We start from the raw sequence: 18,654 nt of genomic DNA, 5'->3' as shown, positions 1-18,654 counted from the left end.
ACTGAACAGAATTCATTTTGGGAGTTGGCTGAGCTTTCCTACATCCACCTCTCCCTTGCTAATCTTGGTTTTGCACAGCTGCGTCTGATTAGAAAGATTAACTCTGGTGGAGATGGTGAAATAATCCTAGAGAATCAGCACAATTAACACGCCATTGCAGCTTTATCCCAAGAGAAACACACCCGGATTGATTAATTCATTTGATTTCTCAGCTGCCCTTCATGATGAGATCCTAGAACAGATTACAGCAATCTAAAAATACAGGATTAAAAACGGTTACCGTAAATCAGATTGCATGCAATGAAACAGGGTGGACCCTAAAATGTACTGTATATATCAGGTGTCAAAGGTCAGGGTAACATCTTCAACATACAATGAAAGCTACATAGTGAAGGAGCCAGACGGGAATTCAGCGGCTGCCGCAGGGAATGTCCTCTCCTAAGCGGCTACCCCCAAAACCTGTATGGGAAGCTCCCCCTGCTGATCTCAACACTTCAGAGCGTCTGTAGGGAAGGAGGCCTAAGTCATTTCGGGCTTTAAATACTAATTACACATCCTGAATTAGGCCAGGAAATGTACTGACAACTAGTGCAGCTGTTTTAAAACAGGGGCTTCATGAATTCTAAATAGAACCCTGGCTGCCACATTTTGGACAAGATGAAGTTTCTGAATCATCTTTAAGGTAACCCCACATAAAGTACATGGCAACAATCCAGTATGACACTTACCAGAGCATAGAACACAATGGCTGTCATGGTCCTAGTTGGTGGGAAAAGATATACTACCCTGAGCTGAGTTTTCTATTGCATTGTGTATTTTAAAAAGGACAAACCTGTGTGTGTTGATGTGCCCATGTGATTTTAAAAGAATAGGGTGCAGAATATTATACCATTTTGATGGGATTTCTGCAACATTTGCGTTTAATGCAAAGAGAAAGAGAGACATGGGTGTCTTCTGATTCAAAGAGCCTGCATTCTCTCCCCCCCCAATCTTGCCTCTTCCAAAGAGGAAGATCAGTGTTTGATGTGGAAAGAGTCCAGAAATGAGTTGCAAGCAGAGGCCAAAGGCTAGGTCATGAGTAAAACAGATCTGAGGCCAAGATGCTTAGAAGACTGTCCACCACAGGCAAGAGGCTGAGGTTTAACTCTATATGTAATTTTCCTTTATTGCTACAAGCTGTCAATTTCCTCTTGACACCCTTGTATACATAATCTCTTAATATGGTAAATATGTTTGCCAAGGTTTAAGCATCTTTTAATTTGTGCCAGTTGGCATGTTTCAACTTGTTCTAGCGTACTTAGCAGTGTAGAATTTTGTTTCAAATCCCCCCTGGCCTTACACGTTAGGCCTACAACTTCCTTTAATGCAAGGGCCAAGGTATCTTCTGGTTCGCATTTAAGTCTGGCATTCAGATCTGATTTAATGAAGCGGATACAGTTCGAAGTGCTCACAAAATGCTTATTTGCTCTGTACATTGACTCTAGTACCAATCCCTGGGACACAAATGCAATCCCTTAGTTGACTTGTTTGTAAGGCAGTTTTGAGTTGAACCAATTTTCTTTGCTTCTCCAAATTCCATCTCAGCCTTTAATTTCTCATTGGGCACAAAAAAAGTCTGATTGTACATCAATTGATTCCATAGACCTAAAAGGTTAGGAAAAAACTACTTCTCTTTGAAAACTGACAGCTTTTATGCAGAACACAAAAGACCGAGGAAGAAGGCAAGTTATAAAGGTGTTTGGTTGCTTCCTTAGCCTGAAGCCTCTAATGTTTGATTCAGTTGCCATGATAACTTAGACTGTATTCAGACGTGGGGTTTATTGCGCTAGTTTTCCTACTTTTAATGCTAGTGCTTCTGTCCCAATTTCTAACATTCCCTTTGCAGTACCCGTCACATTATGGAACTGTGGCTTTTTGACTGATATGCTGCCATGTCCTAGTTAATTTTGAACAGTTTGAAAGAAGTGTATGCTACCTCATAGTTTATCACGTGAAATTACAATGCAAAACTCCTAGAATTTTACAGGTTAGCTGGTTTGCAAATGTATTTTTTAATATATATTTTTAGAATTAACACAGAAATGAATTCTAAACCTCCACTAGATTTCCAGGACTGGCTTTTGCATCATGTGAAAGGTGGCACAAAACACAGAATTTGTCAGGTAAGGAAGCATCAGGAAAACAGCATAAGCTCTGGCTCATGACTGAAATAGGCCTGAATGCCTATCTTGAAGGCAGAAATGTTTTTCAGTCCAGACTGTGTGAGAAGCACAAATGTTGACAAGGCCTTAGCTTGAAGATAATGCACCAGTGTGAACAAGGTGCAATATTTGTTACTCCGGAAGAAATATCAACAACCTCAGATATGCAGATGACACAACCTTGATGGCAGAAAGTGAGGGGGAATTAAAGAACCTTTTAATGAGGGTGAAAGAGGAGAGCGCAAAATATGGTCTGAAGCTCAACATCAAAAAAACGAAGATCATGGCCACTGGTCCCATCACCTCCTGGCAAATAGAAGGGAAAGAAATGGAGGCAGTGAGAGATTTTACTTTCTTGGGCTCCATGATCACTGCAGATGGTGACAGCAGCCACGAAATTAAAAGACGCCTGCTTCTTGGGAGAAGGGCAATGACAGGCCTAGACAGCATCTTGAGAAGTAGAGACGTCACCTTGCCAATAAAGGTCCGTATAGTTAAAGCCATGGTTTTCCCAGTAGTGATGTATGGAAGTGAGAGCTGGACCATAAAGAAGGCTGATCGCCAAAGAATTGATGCTTTTGAATTTTGGTGCTGGAGGAGACTCTTGAGAGTCCCATGGACTGCAAGAAGATCAAACGCATCCATTCTTAAGGAAATCAGCCCTGAGTGCTCACTGGAAGGACAGATCATGAAGCTGAGGCTCCAGTACTTTGGCCACCTCATGAGAAGAGAAGACTCCCTGGAGAAGACACTGATGCTGGGAAAGATGGAGGGCACAAGGAGAAGGGGGCGACAGAGGACGAGATGGTTGGATAGTGTTTTCGAGGTTACCAGCATGAGTCTGACCAAACTGCGGGAGGTAGTGGAGGACAGAGGTGCCTGGCGTGCTCTGGTCCATGGGGTCACGAAGAGTCGGACACGACTAAACGACTAAACAACAACAACAACAAAGTGGCTAGCAGCACTGAGTGGCCTTCATGCCTCTCCCTGTATCCCAAATAAGACTTGGGACCATGTCCACCAATGGAAAACTGTTTCTGCAGATGTTTAGCCCGTGGCCTTTCATTTGCTAATAGAAAGAAGTTACGTTGTGATAAAAGGAGGAATTAAAGGGAAGCAATCAGTGAGGAGCAAAGGGTTTCTGAGATGTTTGGTAAGAGAGAGTTAAGTAGGAGTTAATTTTAATCTGGCATACTGTTCTTCTGAGTAGAGTACTATTTAAAAGCATATTCATATTCTATTTTGCATTTCCACATAATCATTATTTGCATATGCTGTGCATCATTTCTCCCTTACCCAAGATTCATCACCGCATAATGTACTTTTCTTTTTTCTTTGGTATTATGCTTATATCTGAAATGCATTCACTAGTCTTCTGTTGAGGGATTTAAAATGATTATTTCCAAATGGATTTTAGCCTCTTGGGTCCTGTTTGGCCTCCATCCATTGGAACAAATTAAGAACATAATTTCTGTCTCATTTTCAGCTCTGTATTACATGTGGTCAAATGCTCCTAGCAAAAGAGTTACACATTCCCCCACAACGCCCCCCCCCCATGCAAAACCATTCATAAAATTGATCGAACACCCTTTATTTTTCAGGCAAATAACATTTGGGATATTCAGTTAAATAGTATTGTGTTACTTTTATTTTTAATCCAAGGGCTACTGAGTATTCACCGTAATGGGTTTCATCATGCTAAATTTGTACACATTACCATACTTGGTTGAAAAAGGGGGTGGTTGGTTGTTTTTTTTAAAAAAATGAAATACACATATCTACAGTAGCAATTATCACAAAGAACACATGGTTGAATGAAGATTTCAATCCAACTTTACAAACGACAACAAAGGCGTCATAAAACAAATTTCGTACACACTGATGAATAGTATTGACTTTCTTTACATTTGGCAAAGTTATGACCAGAAGACGGCATTTAAAACATTTTTTAAACAAATGCAAATATATACAGGGGGTTGCTTCCAATGCCTCTTTTCTGTTCATGCAGCAGAGTTCCACGTGCACAACAGAACTTCCCCTTCCCTGTAGCCCCCTTCACACCCTCAAAATCTGCTCCAAACAGTTGCAGACATCCCCCCCCACCCGATAGAGCAGATTTTGGGTGTGTTCAGGAAGAGGAGAGGAAGGGGAAGTCATAGAATCCATTGGATACAACCCTTTTGTCAGTATCCTCAAAACAGGAAGACATTAAATAGCAACAAACAAACAAACCAATATTATAAACATAAGTGTTCATGTTACGTATATGGGGATAAACTCTGAACATGTAAAAACTCTAACGGAAACTACCCTGTACATGTAAAAAATAGGTTTGTTCATCACATTTTAGCAACTCTGTGTTCGGAGGTAAACCTGGTGGTCGGGTCTCAGGATGGAATAGGCCAAATATTCCTAAGGTTTGTTGCCCTTAATTCCAAATGAGAACAATGACATATTAATCATCAAGTGAGTTCAGTTCAATTGCTTCCAGTGGGACTCCAGCTTGAAGCGTCTTTGTGGGATGGTGTACACACTCGCTAGGAACAGAACAAAAAAGAAAAGGTCTGGTTTTCTTTCCATTTGGCATGTGTTGATGGTAACTTGTTAAAGAGGAGGAAGCAGAGAGCAAGAAAAACGGTCAGTTCCCATCATAAAGGGATGCAGGAAATCCTCCGCTTGCTTTTTAAACTTGTTCATAAATGATCTGAAGTGAGGGATGAACAGTCACACGACCATTTTTTTGCAGTGGCATCAACTTATTCAGGGTGGTCAAAACAAAAGTGGATTGCGATGAGCCCCAGAATGATCTCTCCAAGCTAAGCAAACAGGCAATGAAATGGAAAATGTAGTTCCAGGCAAGCAAGTGCAATGTCATGCACACTGCACCAAAAAATCCTAATTCCACATATCCACTGATGGGGTCATGGTTGGCAGCTTAATTGAAAAGACTGACCCAGTGTGTGGAAGCTGTGGACTCCATGTTTGGAATCATTAGGAAAAGGGTTACAAAGCAAACCGGCAATCCTGTAATACCTTTATACATAGCTATGCATTGTGTGACAACACTTGGAATACTATATACAGATCTGGTCACCACATATCAAAGGAGATCTTGTAGAGATGGAAAAGGCAGCCAAAATTATGAATGGGTTGCGGCCATGTCCATACCTTGGGTTACCTACCATATGTACATATAAGACTCACTCCTGCTATCTATCTCTGACAAAAAACTAGATTTGGGCCAAGCAAGCAGGCCTTGCCTCGTACAAGATGGTGAAGGAAGCTAGCATGAGCCCGAGACTGGCTTCCAAGCAGGACATTTGGTTTATTTCCATGACCCTGGGGTTGCTCTGCTCCACAGGCTACTTTAAGAATAATGGGTGAACAAAGCCTTAGACACATTATTGCCATCTAGTGTAAACTATTTCACAGTCATCTATAATGATTATACTTAGCTGAAGACCTGGATTTCATAAATGCTGGAGATCTGTTGCAGCGTGGAAGGCTGGAGTGGCTACAAATCAATAAAAGGTCTTTATCTAGATACATACATTTTTCATGCAGCAGGTGTGGGGGGGAAATGTTTAAGTTTTATCCCTTAAACAGTCATACCATTGTAACTATATATAAAGCAGCTTTAAAAATATTATTATGGAAAAGAAAGCTCTACTGATTTTGTTAACTGAACCACACATATTGCCAACATTTTGTTTTTAATAAAGCATGTTAACTGTTGTCATTCCTTGGGCCTAATGGGCGCCTAGTCAGATACAACCATACTTGGCTGTTAAGAGAAATAAATTGTGCCCTTGAAAGCTTATCAGCCGCCGTCCTTCATCTGGAAGCAATTACAACGTTATAAATGATATTAAATGTTGTATCAACTGTACTTTGAATGTGCTTGGTAGAAGAAGAAAAAAGCCAAACAAGTAACTGCAGCACTCAGAAAATAGGACCTATAAAGGACCAGCGTTCAGACTACAGGAGGTAGCTTCATTTTGTGAAGGCCCAAAATATTTTGGTTTTGTAACTTGGATGTCTCTGTGACATTGTATAGTTTTATACACACACACCACGTCCCATCATGCCATGGTTTAGTGTCCCTAAATGTTGCAAGGGAAAGTAGGACAACTCACAATGTGGATTCTGTTTTCAATAGCATCTCATGAGACGCATCAGGCGCACCTCAGTCCTGTGCTTTCCAATTGACAATTTGGGTGTCATGTCTAAGGCTGGAATGCACTGAGGAGCTGTGAAGACTGGAAGGTGGATGATGTAGTTTGGCAGAAGTGGTTTCTTCATGATCACTGGGAGAAGAGCAAAACCCAGAAGTTATTTGAAGGTAGAAGGAAAGAGTCTAAAGTGGCGGCAGAATGGTGGTGGTCTTAAACAAATATGCTTACCTAACAGAGGCTGTAAATTCTATAAAGTCTCATAGAAGTTTTCAACTTCAAAATTATCTCTCCCCTCATTCAAATATACAAAGGAGAGGAGAGGTGGGTGTGTTTTGATACAGGGGTGGGCAGATGGTAGTTCAGTGGGTGATTTGAAGCAGATCAGCGAGGATTTCTGACACTCCATTGCTTAACAACAATGGCAACAACAAAATGACTTTCCTCTTAAAATTATACTGCTGACATAAGTAAAAGGGAGTGACTAAGGGAATTTTTGAATAGGAGGACTGTGAGCTCTGTTCAGTTCTGTTACTCAAAACAAATACCTGGGCTCTTTTAACTCTAATCCTTTACCTCTGGATCCACTTGGTGAGTCTCAGTGTTCCAGTAAGAAAATAAGGTAGATCCCACAAACCTTAAGTCTGCCCTCCCCGTTTTAATGTGTTCAATCTCCAAGTCCGCTGGAGTCATCAAAATTACAACACTGCCAAAACACAGCTGCACTGAGTTCAATAGGACTGAATCTCAGGTAGGAATGGGTGAATTTAGGCATTTGTAAGCATTACTTGGTTGTAGAAGTGCATTGCAAAATTGAGAGAAGTGCAAACTTTGAATGATGCCTGGGTATGGCTTCTGAAAGTGTGAATTAGGTAGCTTCTCATTTCAATGCAAACTGAATCGAATTCCTCCCCCATCCCTACTCCCAGGTAAGTGTGGATTGCAGCCTCAGAAGTGCTTAACTTTGGTCCTATTGCCCTCCTGCACCCACCTTTGCTGGTTTCCCAAGGCAAATGCCCCCACAAAAATTGAAACACCAAAGGGCACAGGACTACGAATAGCAGCTGAACACCACCTGCCTCTACAGCCCATGTGATTTTATCCTGGTTTTAAAAGATATAGTAGCTGCCAGTGCTCTATTCTTGCATTCATAAAGTATATTCATTGCCTACAATTAACTGGCTACATAAGGATCAAATAACACATAGCACAGTTTGACTCCTGAAACCTAGCAGTTCTGTCCCTGGACTGGGAATCCAAAGGTAAGCTGCACTGAAGCTTTCTGAGGAAGAAAAAAAATATGTAAAAGCAATAGAGTCACATGACAGAGAGTTTACCATGTCAAAAAAGATTGGGAGTGAGCTGTACATGTAATGAACCCCACTAAGAGGGAAGGAGATATAATCGTTACCACTCCCACGTTACATTTGAGAAGCCCTGAGCTGTGTTTTCAATACTAATATGAGAAACGGACTTCTAAGTGCTTGCTTCAGAGCTTTTCAATGCAATGTACCATAAACAGAGACATATATGGAAGAGACGTTCGTACAACACTTAGTACATCCCTCTTAACCCAAATGCTTCCTTTGCTTTGCCACCAAGTTTGAGATCTGGCGTGTCTATTTCTGTGTCCCTTCTCAGGAAAAGGAAGATGGCATTTAAACGTCATGCAAGAAAGTGGGTTAAGGCAAACCATCTGGTGTTAAAGTTAAGGGTCTATCTGGTGTCAGTGGGCACTTCACAAATAAATCTCTTTGGATTTGTGGTTTCCCGCCTGCCCTCCTCTTTAGCTTATGTAGGTTGCATTTCGTGATCGTTTATCTTTTTTTCGGGCTTGCTTTGCTAATGTTTTGTCTATGCTCTCAGCAGGAAAACAAACACCCCCCCCACAAAACCCCCAAAATCCCTTGAGGGAGGGTATGAAAAAAAGTTTGATGCTCCAAGACAAAACCTTAGGACCCAGGCAACTGATTTCTTCGGTTCCTGCTTTTCCTGCTGTTGATGAGAGCCTTCAACTTGCCATAATCCCCTCTCATCTTCTGGGAATCTTCGGCCTGCTGGCCAAGTTGCCTCGTGTCTTTGCAATATTGATTAATCATCTGCAGTTCCGAGTGGCTGAAGGCTCCCGCCAAGTCCTTTGGATGGAACGGCAGAGACTGGAGTGAACTAGCCCAGGTCCACGGGGACCACTTTTCAGTCATGAAGGCCACCGTGTCTGAATCTAACACCTTGAAGTTCACCTTTGCTATCGTTTGCTTGAAGCCATTTTCCGTTGCAATGCAGTGATAAAGCCCTCGGTCAGCATCCTGGACAGAGCGAATCAAAAGCCCTTGTTCGGTTGATATGATCCTTTCATTAAGTTTGACCTAGAAGACAGACAGACAGCATGTGCTCTAATGCCATGGCTTTGAATATGACCAGTATACTAAAAGAAAAACCCATATTTATCTAGATATACAAGCTATACAAGCCAAGAAAGCCATTTTCTTTCCACTAGACAGAGACACCCTCCTTGAAATGTATTTTTAAGGGAGAGCTATTAAACACAGCAGTGCCTTTATTATTATTAACTAATAAGTTTAGTCTTGTTTTTACATCCTCATTATTATTTATTAAAGTGATTAGTCACTTTTTTGCCCTGCAACTTGAGGTGACTTACAATATTTTAAGCAAACAAACATTAAAATCGTACATTAAAAGATTTCACCAGAGCAGAAAGGCCTGATGGTTAAAAGCCAAGTAGGTTTAAAACTTGGTTAAAAAGGAAGGTTTTGGTTTGTCAGCTGAAGATATGAAATAATGGCACAGAGGAAAGCCTCCCCAGGGAAAACATTACACAAGCAGGGAGCCACCACTGAAAACTTAAGACCTGGAACATACTGTTTCTCATGTTGTATTTCTGTGTGCCATTAGAAAGAAATTGACAACACAGAGCTCATGTCTTGGCGAGTCAGGAAAATCATGGGACTTGAACTCACAACTACATACCTCACTGGTGAGGCTTAAACCATAAAAACACATTTTCCAGAAGGCAATTTCAAACTGGGGGTGTAAAGCAGAGGTGGGGAACCTATAGCCCTCCAGACATTTTTGGACTTCAGCTGCCATCGGCCTTGGGCAGCCTAGCCAGTGGGAAGGGGTGACGGAATTTGTAGTCCAGTGTTTCTCAAACTTGGGTCTCCAGCTGTTGTTGAACTACAACTCCCATCTTCCCTAGCTAGGAGGACCAGTGGTTAGGGATGATGGGAGTTGTAGTCCAACAACATCTGGAGGGCCACATCTTCCCCACCCCTTTCTGCTTGCTATTATTCAGACAGGTTCATTCACAAAGAACAGGAGCATTTTTCCTCCTGCAGAGACACTGCCTGAGATTTGTAAACAGCAATAATTTCATTTTTTATTTATTTAAGGAAGGATAAATATGGATCCAACTTGGACCCATATACACAATTGCACTGTATATCATAGAGTTGAAATTTGAGAGCTTTGGAAAGGACAGTAATGGAAAATGTGATTACACAACGGTCAGGAAAATTCTTGTTGCTGTGAGTATTTTTAGTTCAGGCTAAATCCTTGCTACAAAAGCTTTCCATATCATCTTCTCTCTCGGCTCCTCAGACTTAACTCCTCTGTTACGCCTGTTGTTCCTTTCTCAGACTGGCAGCACGTTTTAACTGCTGGAGACATTCCCATGCTGCATACAGAAGGCAGGATCCAGCCAAAGCCAAGTCCCTACTGATTTCAGTGTTATAAGGTTAAGCACATTTAGTGATAAGAGGATGCCCCGGGGTGGGAGGAGAATAATTCTATTTATTTATTTATTTATTTAGCAAACTGATCAATTTGCATTTCCCAAACCAAAACACAGCTATGAATTTTGTGAAATGGGTCTCCAACCAAAAATGCATACCAGAATTATCTATCTATTTGAGGAAAGTGCATACAAAAATGTTTATATTAGTGAAATGCACATTAGCAATGCACAAAAGTTTATTACATTGAGGAAAAGTGTTTGATTTGAAAGAGTTTACAAACATATTATGCTGGTTGTGGGTATATGCTGGTCAGATGAGTTCGGTGCCTTGTAATTTAAGTTTCATGCTACACTGCCATGGGCATTTGGACACTGGCATAACTCAAGAGAATATTCTATATGGACAGAAGACCCAGCCTTTATCTTCAGGGTTCCCAGCTGAGTGCACCCTCTTGCCTTCAACCCTCCAATGCTTTTGAGTGAATTTCTCACCTCTTTCCTTCTGTCATTGTCCTTCTGCAAGAGCCATTTAACGGAGGCCTGTGGCGATTTTGGCGTGCACTCAAGGAAGGTGGTGTTATTCTTTACTCCGTACTGAATTACCTCTGCTGCATTGCGGTAAGCTGGAATGTGAGAGAGGCCAGATGAGAATTACGCTTCCTCTTGACTTGGAAATGCATTGCACTGTTTATAAAACTGGGAAGTGCATGATCACACCTGAAACAAGGAGGATCTCAGGCAGACAATATTCAAGAGCAAGAAATATGGGGCAGAAACATAGAACTGGAGCTGTTTTAGGAAAATGCTATTTTATTCTATTAATAGCGTGGCTACAATAGATGGTTTAGTCACCTGGACTAATTCAGGATCCCATTTCCAACACTGCCCCTGTGAGTGGGATGGAGCTGGTAGTAGACCACATAATTAGATGTTAAAATATCTTAGCCTAGATTCCAAACGTATACCAGATAACTGAAATGCAAAATATCCACTGAATTGTTCAGGCTTCATAATAGTGCAGTTTAGACAAATCATTCCTGATCACCCCCTTCCACAAAAAAATCACTCTTCCATTATTTGCTTTAACCATTTATTTTTAATACTGCTTGACAGATTGCATTTTTATCCTGTTCTTCTTCAAAGAAGCTACATTTCACACCCACCCTTCCCAAATCTTATCCTTTTTACTCTCAAAAACACCCTGTGATATGGGTTAGACCAAGATGAGAGTGACTGGCTTCATGGCTGAGTAGGGCTGTATCTCCTTGATCTTAGCTCATATTAGTATAAACATGATTAAAGCAACATGATTACGTGCAACTATGGTATGCAAATCCACTTCAACTCATGAACTCACAGTTCAGTTACCACTGCGTCCTGGTTTGCTTTAACCATGGTCACCAAGAAATATGGATCCTATTCTTCACTATGGTTAAATCAAATCATGGAGAGGGGGAGATTTAAGGTGAAGGATGGTATCATAGTTAGGGGGACAATATATGCATGTACTGGATTGTAGTATCCAGAAATGGTTAGGAACAGCTTAGAACAGCACAAACAGAAGGGTGGGAAGATATTTTGTCCCAGATGTATCCAGAGACAGGCATTTGGTACATCCTTAGTAAAAAAATAAAAATGTTTTTTTTAAAAAAAAATTAAATATTTTGGAAGCCAACAGTAATTTAGCATTCCTAATTGTCTTTGTGAACAGAATGTTTGTGTGATCATTAGCAGCCTCCAGCATTCTATTTTTAGAAATTTGTCCTCATTAAAGTCAAAATGCTACAGCTTTATATACTCTTAAATATGGGATCAAGCACGGGTTAAGCATCACAGTTAAAACCCAAGGCTGGGGAGAGAAAACCATAGACTTTGAACAATAAAAGTAAACGGTGATTTTTGTTTTTGTATTTGCCCATTTAGATTTTGTTGTAGCTTCCTCCAATGACTGCTCCAGGATTTTTGGGAGCCTCAGAGAAGGAGCCTCTCATGGTCACCTTTAACAGCAATGGGGGGTCTCTAAAAATGGCTGATCCTAACTTTGAATATATTATCCAGACGTATTTCCCAACCATTACTCTGGATTTACGTTTTTGGGAGGAAATCCAATTTTTTTTTAAAGTTGCCAATTGCAGTATCTCAAGGACCTCTGTCCTTACAGTAATATATATATATATATATATATATATATATATATATATATATATGGAAACACTAAGGAAAATAACAGCAGCTGTACTCCATGTGACCATGGATGTAGCTTCATTTGTGATGCTGTGATACCATACTGAGATATTACAGTCACAAACTGTCTCAGGATCAAACCTTTTGTTTCTTGCATTGTTGTTGTTTAAAAAGATCAACATTAAATCTCCCAAACAAACATAGCACATGAAAAGGGGAAAGGAATGCTAAAAATACATGGGTACTATACTAATTTTTACCAGTAAGCCACAGGGATATTATGATTCACTTATAAGAATGACCACATGTGTTTATAGCCCGTCATATTTCAGTTCAAATTACCTTTTAGGTTAAATCCTCGGCACTGAGTCATAGGGTTTCCATGCTTCACATCTTGTCTTCGGCTTCTCCTAAGATATTAAGGGAAAGGAGCAAGATGGAATTGCAAAAATGACTTTCAGTTCCTAGGTAGCTTTAAAAGGAAATGCAGTACTCAGGTTATTTCAAACAGTAAGGTCAATGAGCTTCCTATAAATAATTGCCCAGTCTCTATGAGAAGATAAAGTCTCATTAAGCCGCTTTATCCAGATCACGATGAACCCTTACAAGTGATTCTATACAGTGGAAAGAATGAAAGTAACTTGCATTTCATCCAAACATCTGCTTTCAGGTTTCGGGGTTTCAACAAAATGTTGTATTTTGAGCAGGGAAACTAGAAACTAGAGACTTTTGTAATACACCTATATGTTGCCACTCTTCCACTTTTATGGAGCATAAGCAGTAGCAGCAGATTGTTTACTTAGGCTTTCCATATAACACTGTCGTTCTGAATGAACGCTGTAATGTTCTGATTGAGTACCACCCACCCACATGTTTACTTGGTGCCATTGCAATTTATGCAGTTCTCAAATACGATGGTATTATTTGAACTCAGTGCTCACATAGATTCCCATTGGTTGCCCCATGCCAATGTTTCACCTCTCCCCTATGCACATTGTGCATTCTTCCCCTCAGCAGTGGCCCAAGTTCTAGAGGGGGAATGGGAAAACAAACCAGTTCATGACGATAGAACTAAACATTACCTAAACATTATCGGAGAAGCTGGAAGAATGGAAATGTCACTTGAAATGTGCAGTTCTGTATTGATTAGCAATATGAAATTTGGAGAAGTGGAACTTAACTAAATTGAACTTAAAGCACTTATGAACATAGGAAGTTGCCTTCTATGGACCATTGTCCCATCCAGCTGAGAACTGTCCACTCTGACTCTCAAACATCTCAGGAAGAAGTCTTTACAAGCTCTTTCTCTGGAGAGGCTTTTAAATTGGCGATCTTGTGGGCTGAACATGGGAACTTCTATGTGCAAGGTGTGAGCTCTGTGGCTGCGCAAAGCTACTATACATACATAAGAGATACAGTGCTAGTTAAATATTAGCACCTCAGAAGAAGGCTGACAGAATTTCTCACCCAAACCTTCACTGAGAAAGTTTCTGCTAGTTGAAAGGCTGGGTCAAGATTTTTTGCTGCCTCAGGTGGCTGCACTACAAAATCCATGCAGATCCCCTATAGTCTTGTAGATGAAATTAAAGCACTTACACCCAACTTCATTCGTGCTCCTAAAAATATTGCTGTCCCAAGTGTCACCTAAGTTTGTGTGCAGTTAGATGTCACTATATAAACTACATATGTGTGGATTCATATAGTATGATATTTAGTTGTATTTCATTATTGTGGTCTGTATTATAATTGCAAATGGGACAATGTGCCATATGATGATTGATAATATTTTAATTATATATTTTTCATGGAAAGTATCATCTTTATATGGAAGTGTGGTGATTTCCTTTTCGTTGGGTTGCAGCATCAACAAGCTTACATGGTTTGAAATGCCATGTCTCCTCCACTTCCCTTTATAGAAAACTGTCAGAATTATAGTTATGGATCGAGTCGATGGATCTGCAACAGAGTTCTCAGCCGTGTTACAAAACTATAATTCCTACTGTTGTTGGTGGGGAGGGGGAAGATGACAAAATAGTTAAGAACATAAGAAGAACCTGCTGAATCAGGCCAGTGACCCACCTAGCCCAGCCAAGGAGAAGGTTGCAAGTAGGAAGAACCACTCCTGTGGTTCACAGCAACTAATTTTCCGAAGCATATTGCCTCTGACAGCGAGGGCAGAACATGGCAATCAGGTTTAGGAGTCACTGATAGCCTTATCACCCATGAATTTATCTAACTCTCTTTTAAAGACATCCAAGCTGGTGGCCATCACTGCCTCCAGTAGGAGCAAATGCCATAGTTTAACTATGCAATGTGTGCAATGATTAGGCAACTACACTTTCTTTCCTTCAGGGTGGTCATTCTAAGAATTCATCCCATAGAAGGAACCTCTATTTATCCATTCATAAAACCTTGCCTTAACAGAAGCCAGAAATATATGGTTTGTATCCAATGTTCGTCATACACAGAGTAAGCCCACTGTAATTTATGGACATGACTAAGAGGCCAATTCATTTCAAGGGGTGTGCTCTGAGCTGAATTTAGTTGGATACAACACACTGGCTCTTAAAAGAAAATTATTGAAGAGAAATACTTGCAGCATGCTAATCCATGATTTTTAATACTAAGAATCATAACTTGGCTGGGGTGCTCTGATCATCTCAAGAGAATATTGTAAGCAGAAGAAATGAGATGCGTCTACAAATTCTAGCATTGCTTGCTTGTCCTCCCCTCCCCCCCGAAATCCATGCACACACTAATTCATGGAGGAGGGGGCTAATGACAGCTATTGTCCATGATAACTATGTTCTGCCTTCAGACTTAAGAGGCTCTCATGCTCAAATCCTGCTTGTGGGTTTCTCATGGGCATCTGGTTGTGAGAGAACAGGATGATGGTGGACTAGTGGAGCCATCAGACTGCTCCTGCAAGCCTTTATGTTCATACTGAAATCTGCATTTTAAAGGAGCCTATAACCCTGGTGAAGAATGGAGAAGTAGAAACATTTGTTAAGAAAGATGTGTCATGAGTGTATTTTGGAAATAAGGACATGATCAGATATCCTGAAGTTCTGTTTTGGGAACAAAATTTAGTAGGAATCCAAAGGGCAAAGGAATAACAAATGCAGCCTACATAAAAGCTACTACTACTGTCTAGACTTTGAGACTTGACTTCACTCCAATTACTGATGTTTTCTCAATCATAATCTGTTGTGTTTTTTAAGATAAAGGAACAACTTATTTCCTAAACATATGAAAACCAGACTTCATTCAATATGCATTTATTTTTTCTCCCCACTATAAAAAGCAAAGGATATGCAAAACATTATCTCAACTAGATGATGTATTCTGCTAACATGCTGGAGATATTAAGAAATCCATAGGCATTTGTAAATGTTTGGCTAGGTTCAGTCCACACCTATACTATACTTGGCAATTGGATAAAAGCATCTGAAACCAGCAATTGCCATACATCCCTTGTAGGAAGGACATGTTGCCTTATTCCAAAGCACCAGAGCACCGCTGGGAAATAAAGTAACTATAGTAACATAGGGAACTAAAGTAACGCTCTGTGTCTTAGCTTCCAGAATAGACAAGGCTTTATTGAGCCTTATTTTTGATATGGCTTTAATACCACTTCCAAATGCTGGCAGAGAAAAGAACTTAGTATTGATGAATGCAGTTGTTCATTGTCAGGCACAAATTCTGTTTTTGCTCATTTCGGAACAGGATGTAAATGAGAGATAGGAATGGCTGGGTGATGAGAGCACATCTTTTGCTCACCATATGGAGCCTATCAGCCACCAGGTAAGATGGTTCCCTAGGGACTTGTGAAATCACAGGAACAAAAGAAGCTTCCTTATCCTGAGTAAGGCTAATGATCCAGCTGGCTCAGTGCAGTCTATACTGATTGGCAGCAGCTCTCCAGGATTTCAGACTGGGATCTGTCAGGTTGAAAACTCCTCAATAAAGCAGAATCAGGAAGGGCTCAAATCTGCCTAAATCATCTTCCTTGGCTACGTATTAAAAATGGACACTAGTATTAGAAACTGATGTCCTGTAACTTTAGATACTCCCTCCAGATAGTGGCAAATGAAATCATGACAGCAGCAAAAACAATTTCTGATAGTCTTTTTTTTAAAAAATGTGATCAATAAACTATTCTGTTGTGTTGATTATCTGTCAGTGAAGAGTCTTCTATGGTTCTATCCAATGTTGCATGATCAGCATTCCACTCATGCAACAAGATTTGCCCTTGTCCTTCCTCTTCTCCCCTTCCCTCATCTCCCTGCAACGCCCAAAAATCTGTTCCATTGAGGCCCTCAATACTATGGAGTAGATTCTGAGGGTGCCCAAGGATCGGAGAGGAGGGGCAAGTTCTGTTGCACAAGGGGACAAGTGGAATGACAGTGTTGGATACAACCTCTATATGGAATCTGTTTGACGGGGAAAAAACCAGACCCTCAGTACATTCAAGGAAGTGCAACACCTTTACAATGTGAAGACTTCAAGTAGCAATGCTTTGCCAATAAAAAATGGGTGGTATTTTTTAGCCTTTAAAACATTAGCAGTGAAAAACACTCCATTCCAATATCGTATTAAAAGCCTAGCAAAGGTTAAATGTTGTCTTGTGGTTTGTTTTTTTCTTCCAAAGACAATCTAACACTTTGTCACCTTTTCCCTGTTGGGTAGAACCTGGAGCAGGAATTGCCATCCCAAGCACAGTACGGGTCTCTGGCGAGGCAGCAGTCGGCACAGGCCGTCCCGTAAATATGACAGCGGTGCAAGGAAACCTGGGTGACCCCTTCGTCCGAGCTCACGTACAACTGTTGCTGTTTGACAGGAAAGGGAGAGATTTATTTCAGGCACTGAGATTAGAAGAGGAACTTTAGCCAGGATGCAACTAATAAAGGACTAAGCTCTCCCATTCTTTAGGTATTAACAGTGAAACCAAGAGGTGAGCTACCTATGGTTAAAAGGCCAAAATAAACATAAGAGATCTGTGTTATAATATGCCTATAAAATTATACCTTCCTGTTAGAAAATACTTAGGGGAGAATGTTAATGCTTTTGAAACACTGAGGGTCATTGTTCTCCTTTGTCAGGCAGAGGGCTGCACTCAGCTTTGGAGATCTGATATGCTACTTCTTTCTAGGTACTTTAAAGTTCTTGGGCCATTTTACCCAGAATAGACCCACTGAAATTAATGAGCACGGCTAAGTTAGGCCCATTAATTTCAATAGGTCTATCCTGAGTAAAACTTAGCTGAGTACCATCTATTGCCCCATAAGAACCATTATGCATGTGGTCTTCAGCTCCTACTCCCCCTCCCCCGAATAACATGTCAAAAGAACCACTTTATATAATGAATGATGAATGCACATATGAAATTGTTACCCACAAGCATCCCATCGTACATATGTACAATAGAATGGACACATGTAGCTGCTTTGGATATGACAATAAGTACTATGAGTACAATCCAGCCACTTCAAAGCACTTTGAGCCCCCCTTGATTTCAGTGGCAGAGAATTAAGCATGCATTTTTAAGCCAATGATGTAAAAGTGCTCATCTCTGACTGGGTTGTGTCCCATGTCTACATCTACGGAAATCCTTTAATCTACAGCATGGTGGCCCACAGCAATATAGTTCAAATTGTTTGAACACGGGAGAGTCTGTTTTAAAGTCCTGCTCACATATGTTGCTTTTTGGCAATCATTGAGCAAGTCACTTTCTCTCCCCCTAACCAACCTCGTAGGTTGGTGCAAATATAGCTTCAAAGAGGACACAATAAAATGGGTTGGGCCCGGACTAAGCCAAATGCATATGCAGTTGAAATCTATGTGGCAAGTTAGTCATGATCTACAATATCTGCAAGTTATACATCTATAGAGATGCATTTAAAATGACATTAACCCCAGACCACGGCTGCTGAATGAATATTATTCCTTTCCTTACCTTTTTAGATGAAATGGCCATTGTTGTTATAGGAACATTATTCTGCAAGACAAAAATAAATGATAGCTCCAAATTCCAGTCTTCTATTTTGGTTAACCACAGTCATAACATTTTCCAGTACACAGAACAGCACCCCATTCTTCTAGAAATACTTTTTTTCCCTTCACACTCTCATCGTTTGCCCCTCATCATTCTCTTTGACAATGAAATGTTTGACATGGATAAAATATTGAGGCTATGCGCATGAGCCCCTTGTCTTGACAACTTTGAGCCCCTCACCCCAAACACTTGCAACTTAGACAATTCCAGATGAAGAGCCCATCAATAGCCACCTCAGGACTGAAGATAGCCAGCTTATGCCTTCAAACCATCACGTTCTGTTTGCAA

At 40.6% G+C, this 18,654-nt stretch overlaps 1 protein-coding gene across 1 annotated transcript in view; it reads right to left on the bottom strand.

The window, feature by feature from the left end:
* Positions 1 to 7,690: 7,690 nt before the first annotated feature.
* Positions 7,691 to 18,654, bottom strand: part of SEMA3C (semaphorin 3C) — a 122,398-nt gene continuing 111,434 nt past the window's right edge. Inside the window, exons 14-18 of the mRNA XM_053404663.1 lie at positions 18,268 to 18,309; positions 16,983 to 17,140; positions 12,654 to 12,721; positions 10,620 to 10,750; positions 7,691 to 8,739 (exon numbers count right to left, since the gene is read on the bottom strand). Coding sequence (XP_053260638.1) covers positions 8,326 to 8,739; positions 10,620 to 10,750; positions 12,654 to 12,721; positions 16,983 to 17,140; positions 18,268 to 18,309 — 813 coding nt within the window. The 3' untranslated portion in view covers positions 7,691 to 8,325. The remainder of the gene's footprint in view (positions 8,740 to 10,619; positions 10,751 to 12,653; positions 12,722 to 16,982; positions 17,141 to 18,267; positions 18,310 to 18,654) is intronic.

This window comes from Podarcis raffonei, chromosome 10, assembly GCF_027172205.1.
Source record: "Podarcis raffonei isolate rPodRaf1 chromosome 10, rPodRaf1.pri, whole genome shotgun sequence".
NCBI lineage: Eukaryota > Metazoa > Chordata > Lepidosauria > Squamata > Lacertidae > Podarcis > Podarcis raffonei.
Note: the sequence above shows the minus strand (reverse complement) of the source record. Positions and strands in the feature narration are given on the sequence as shown.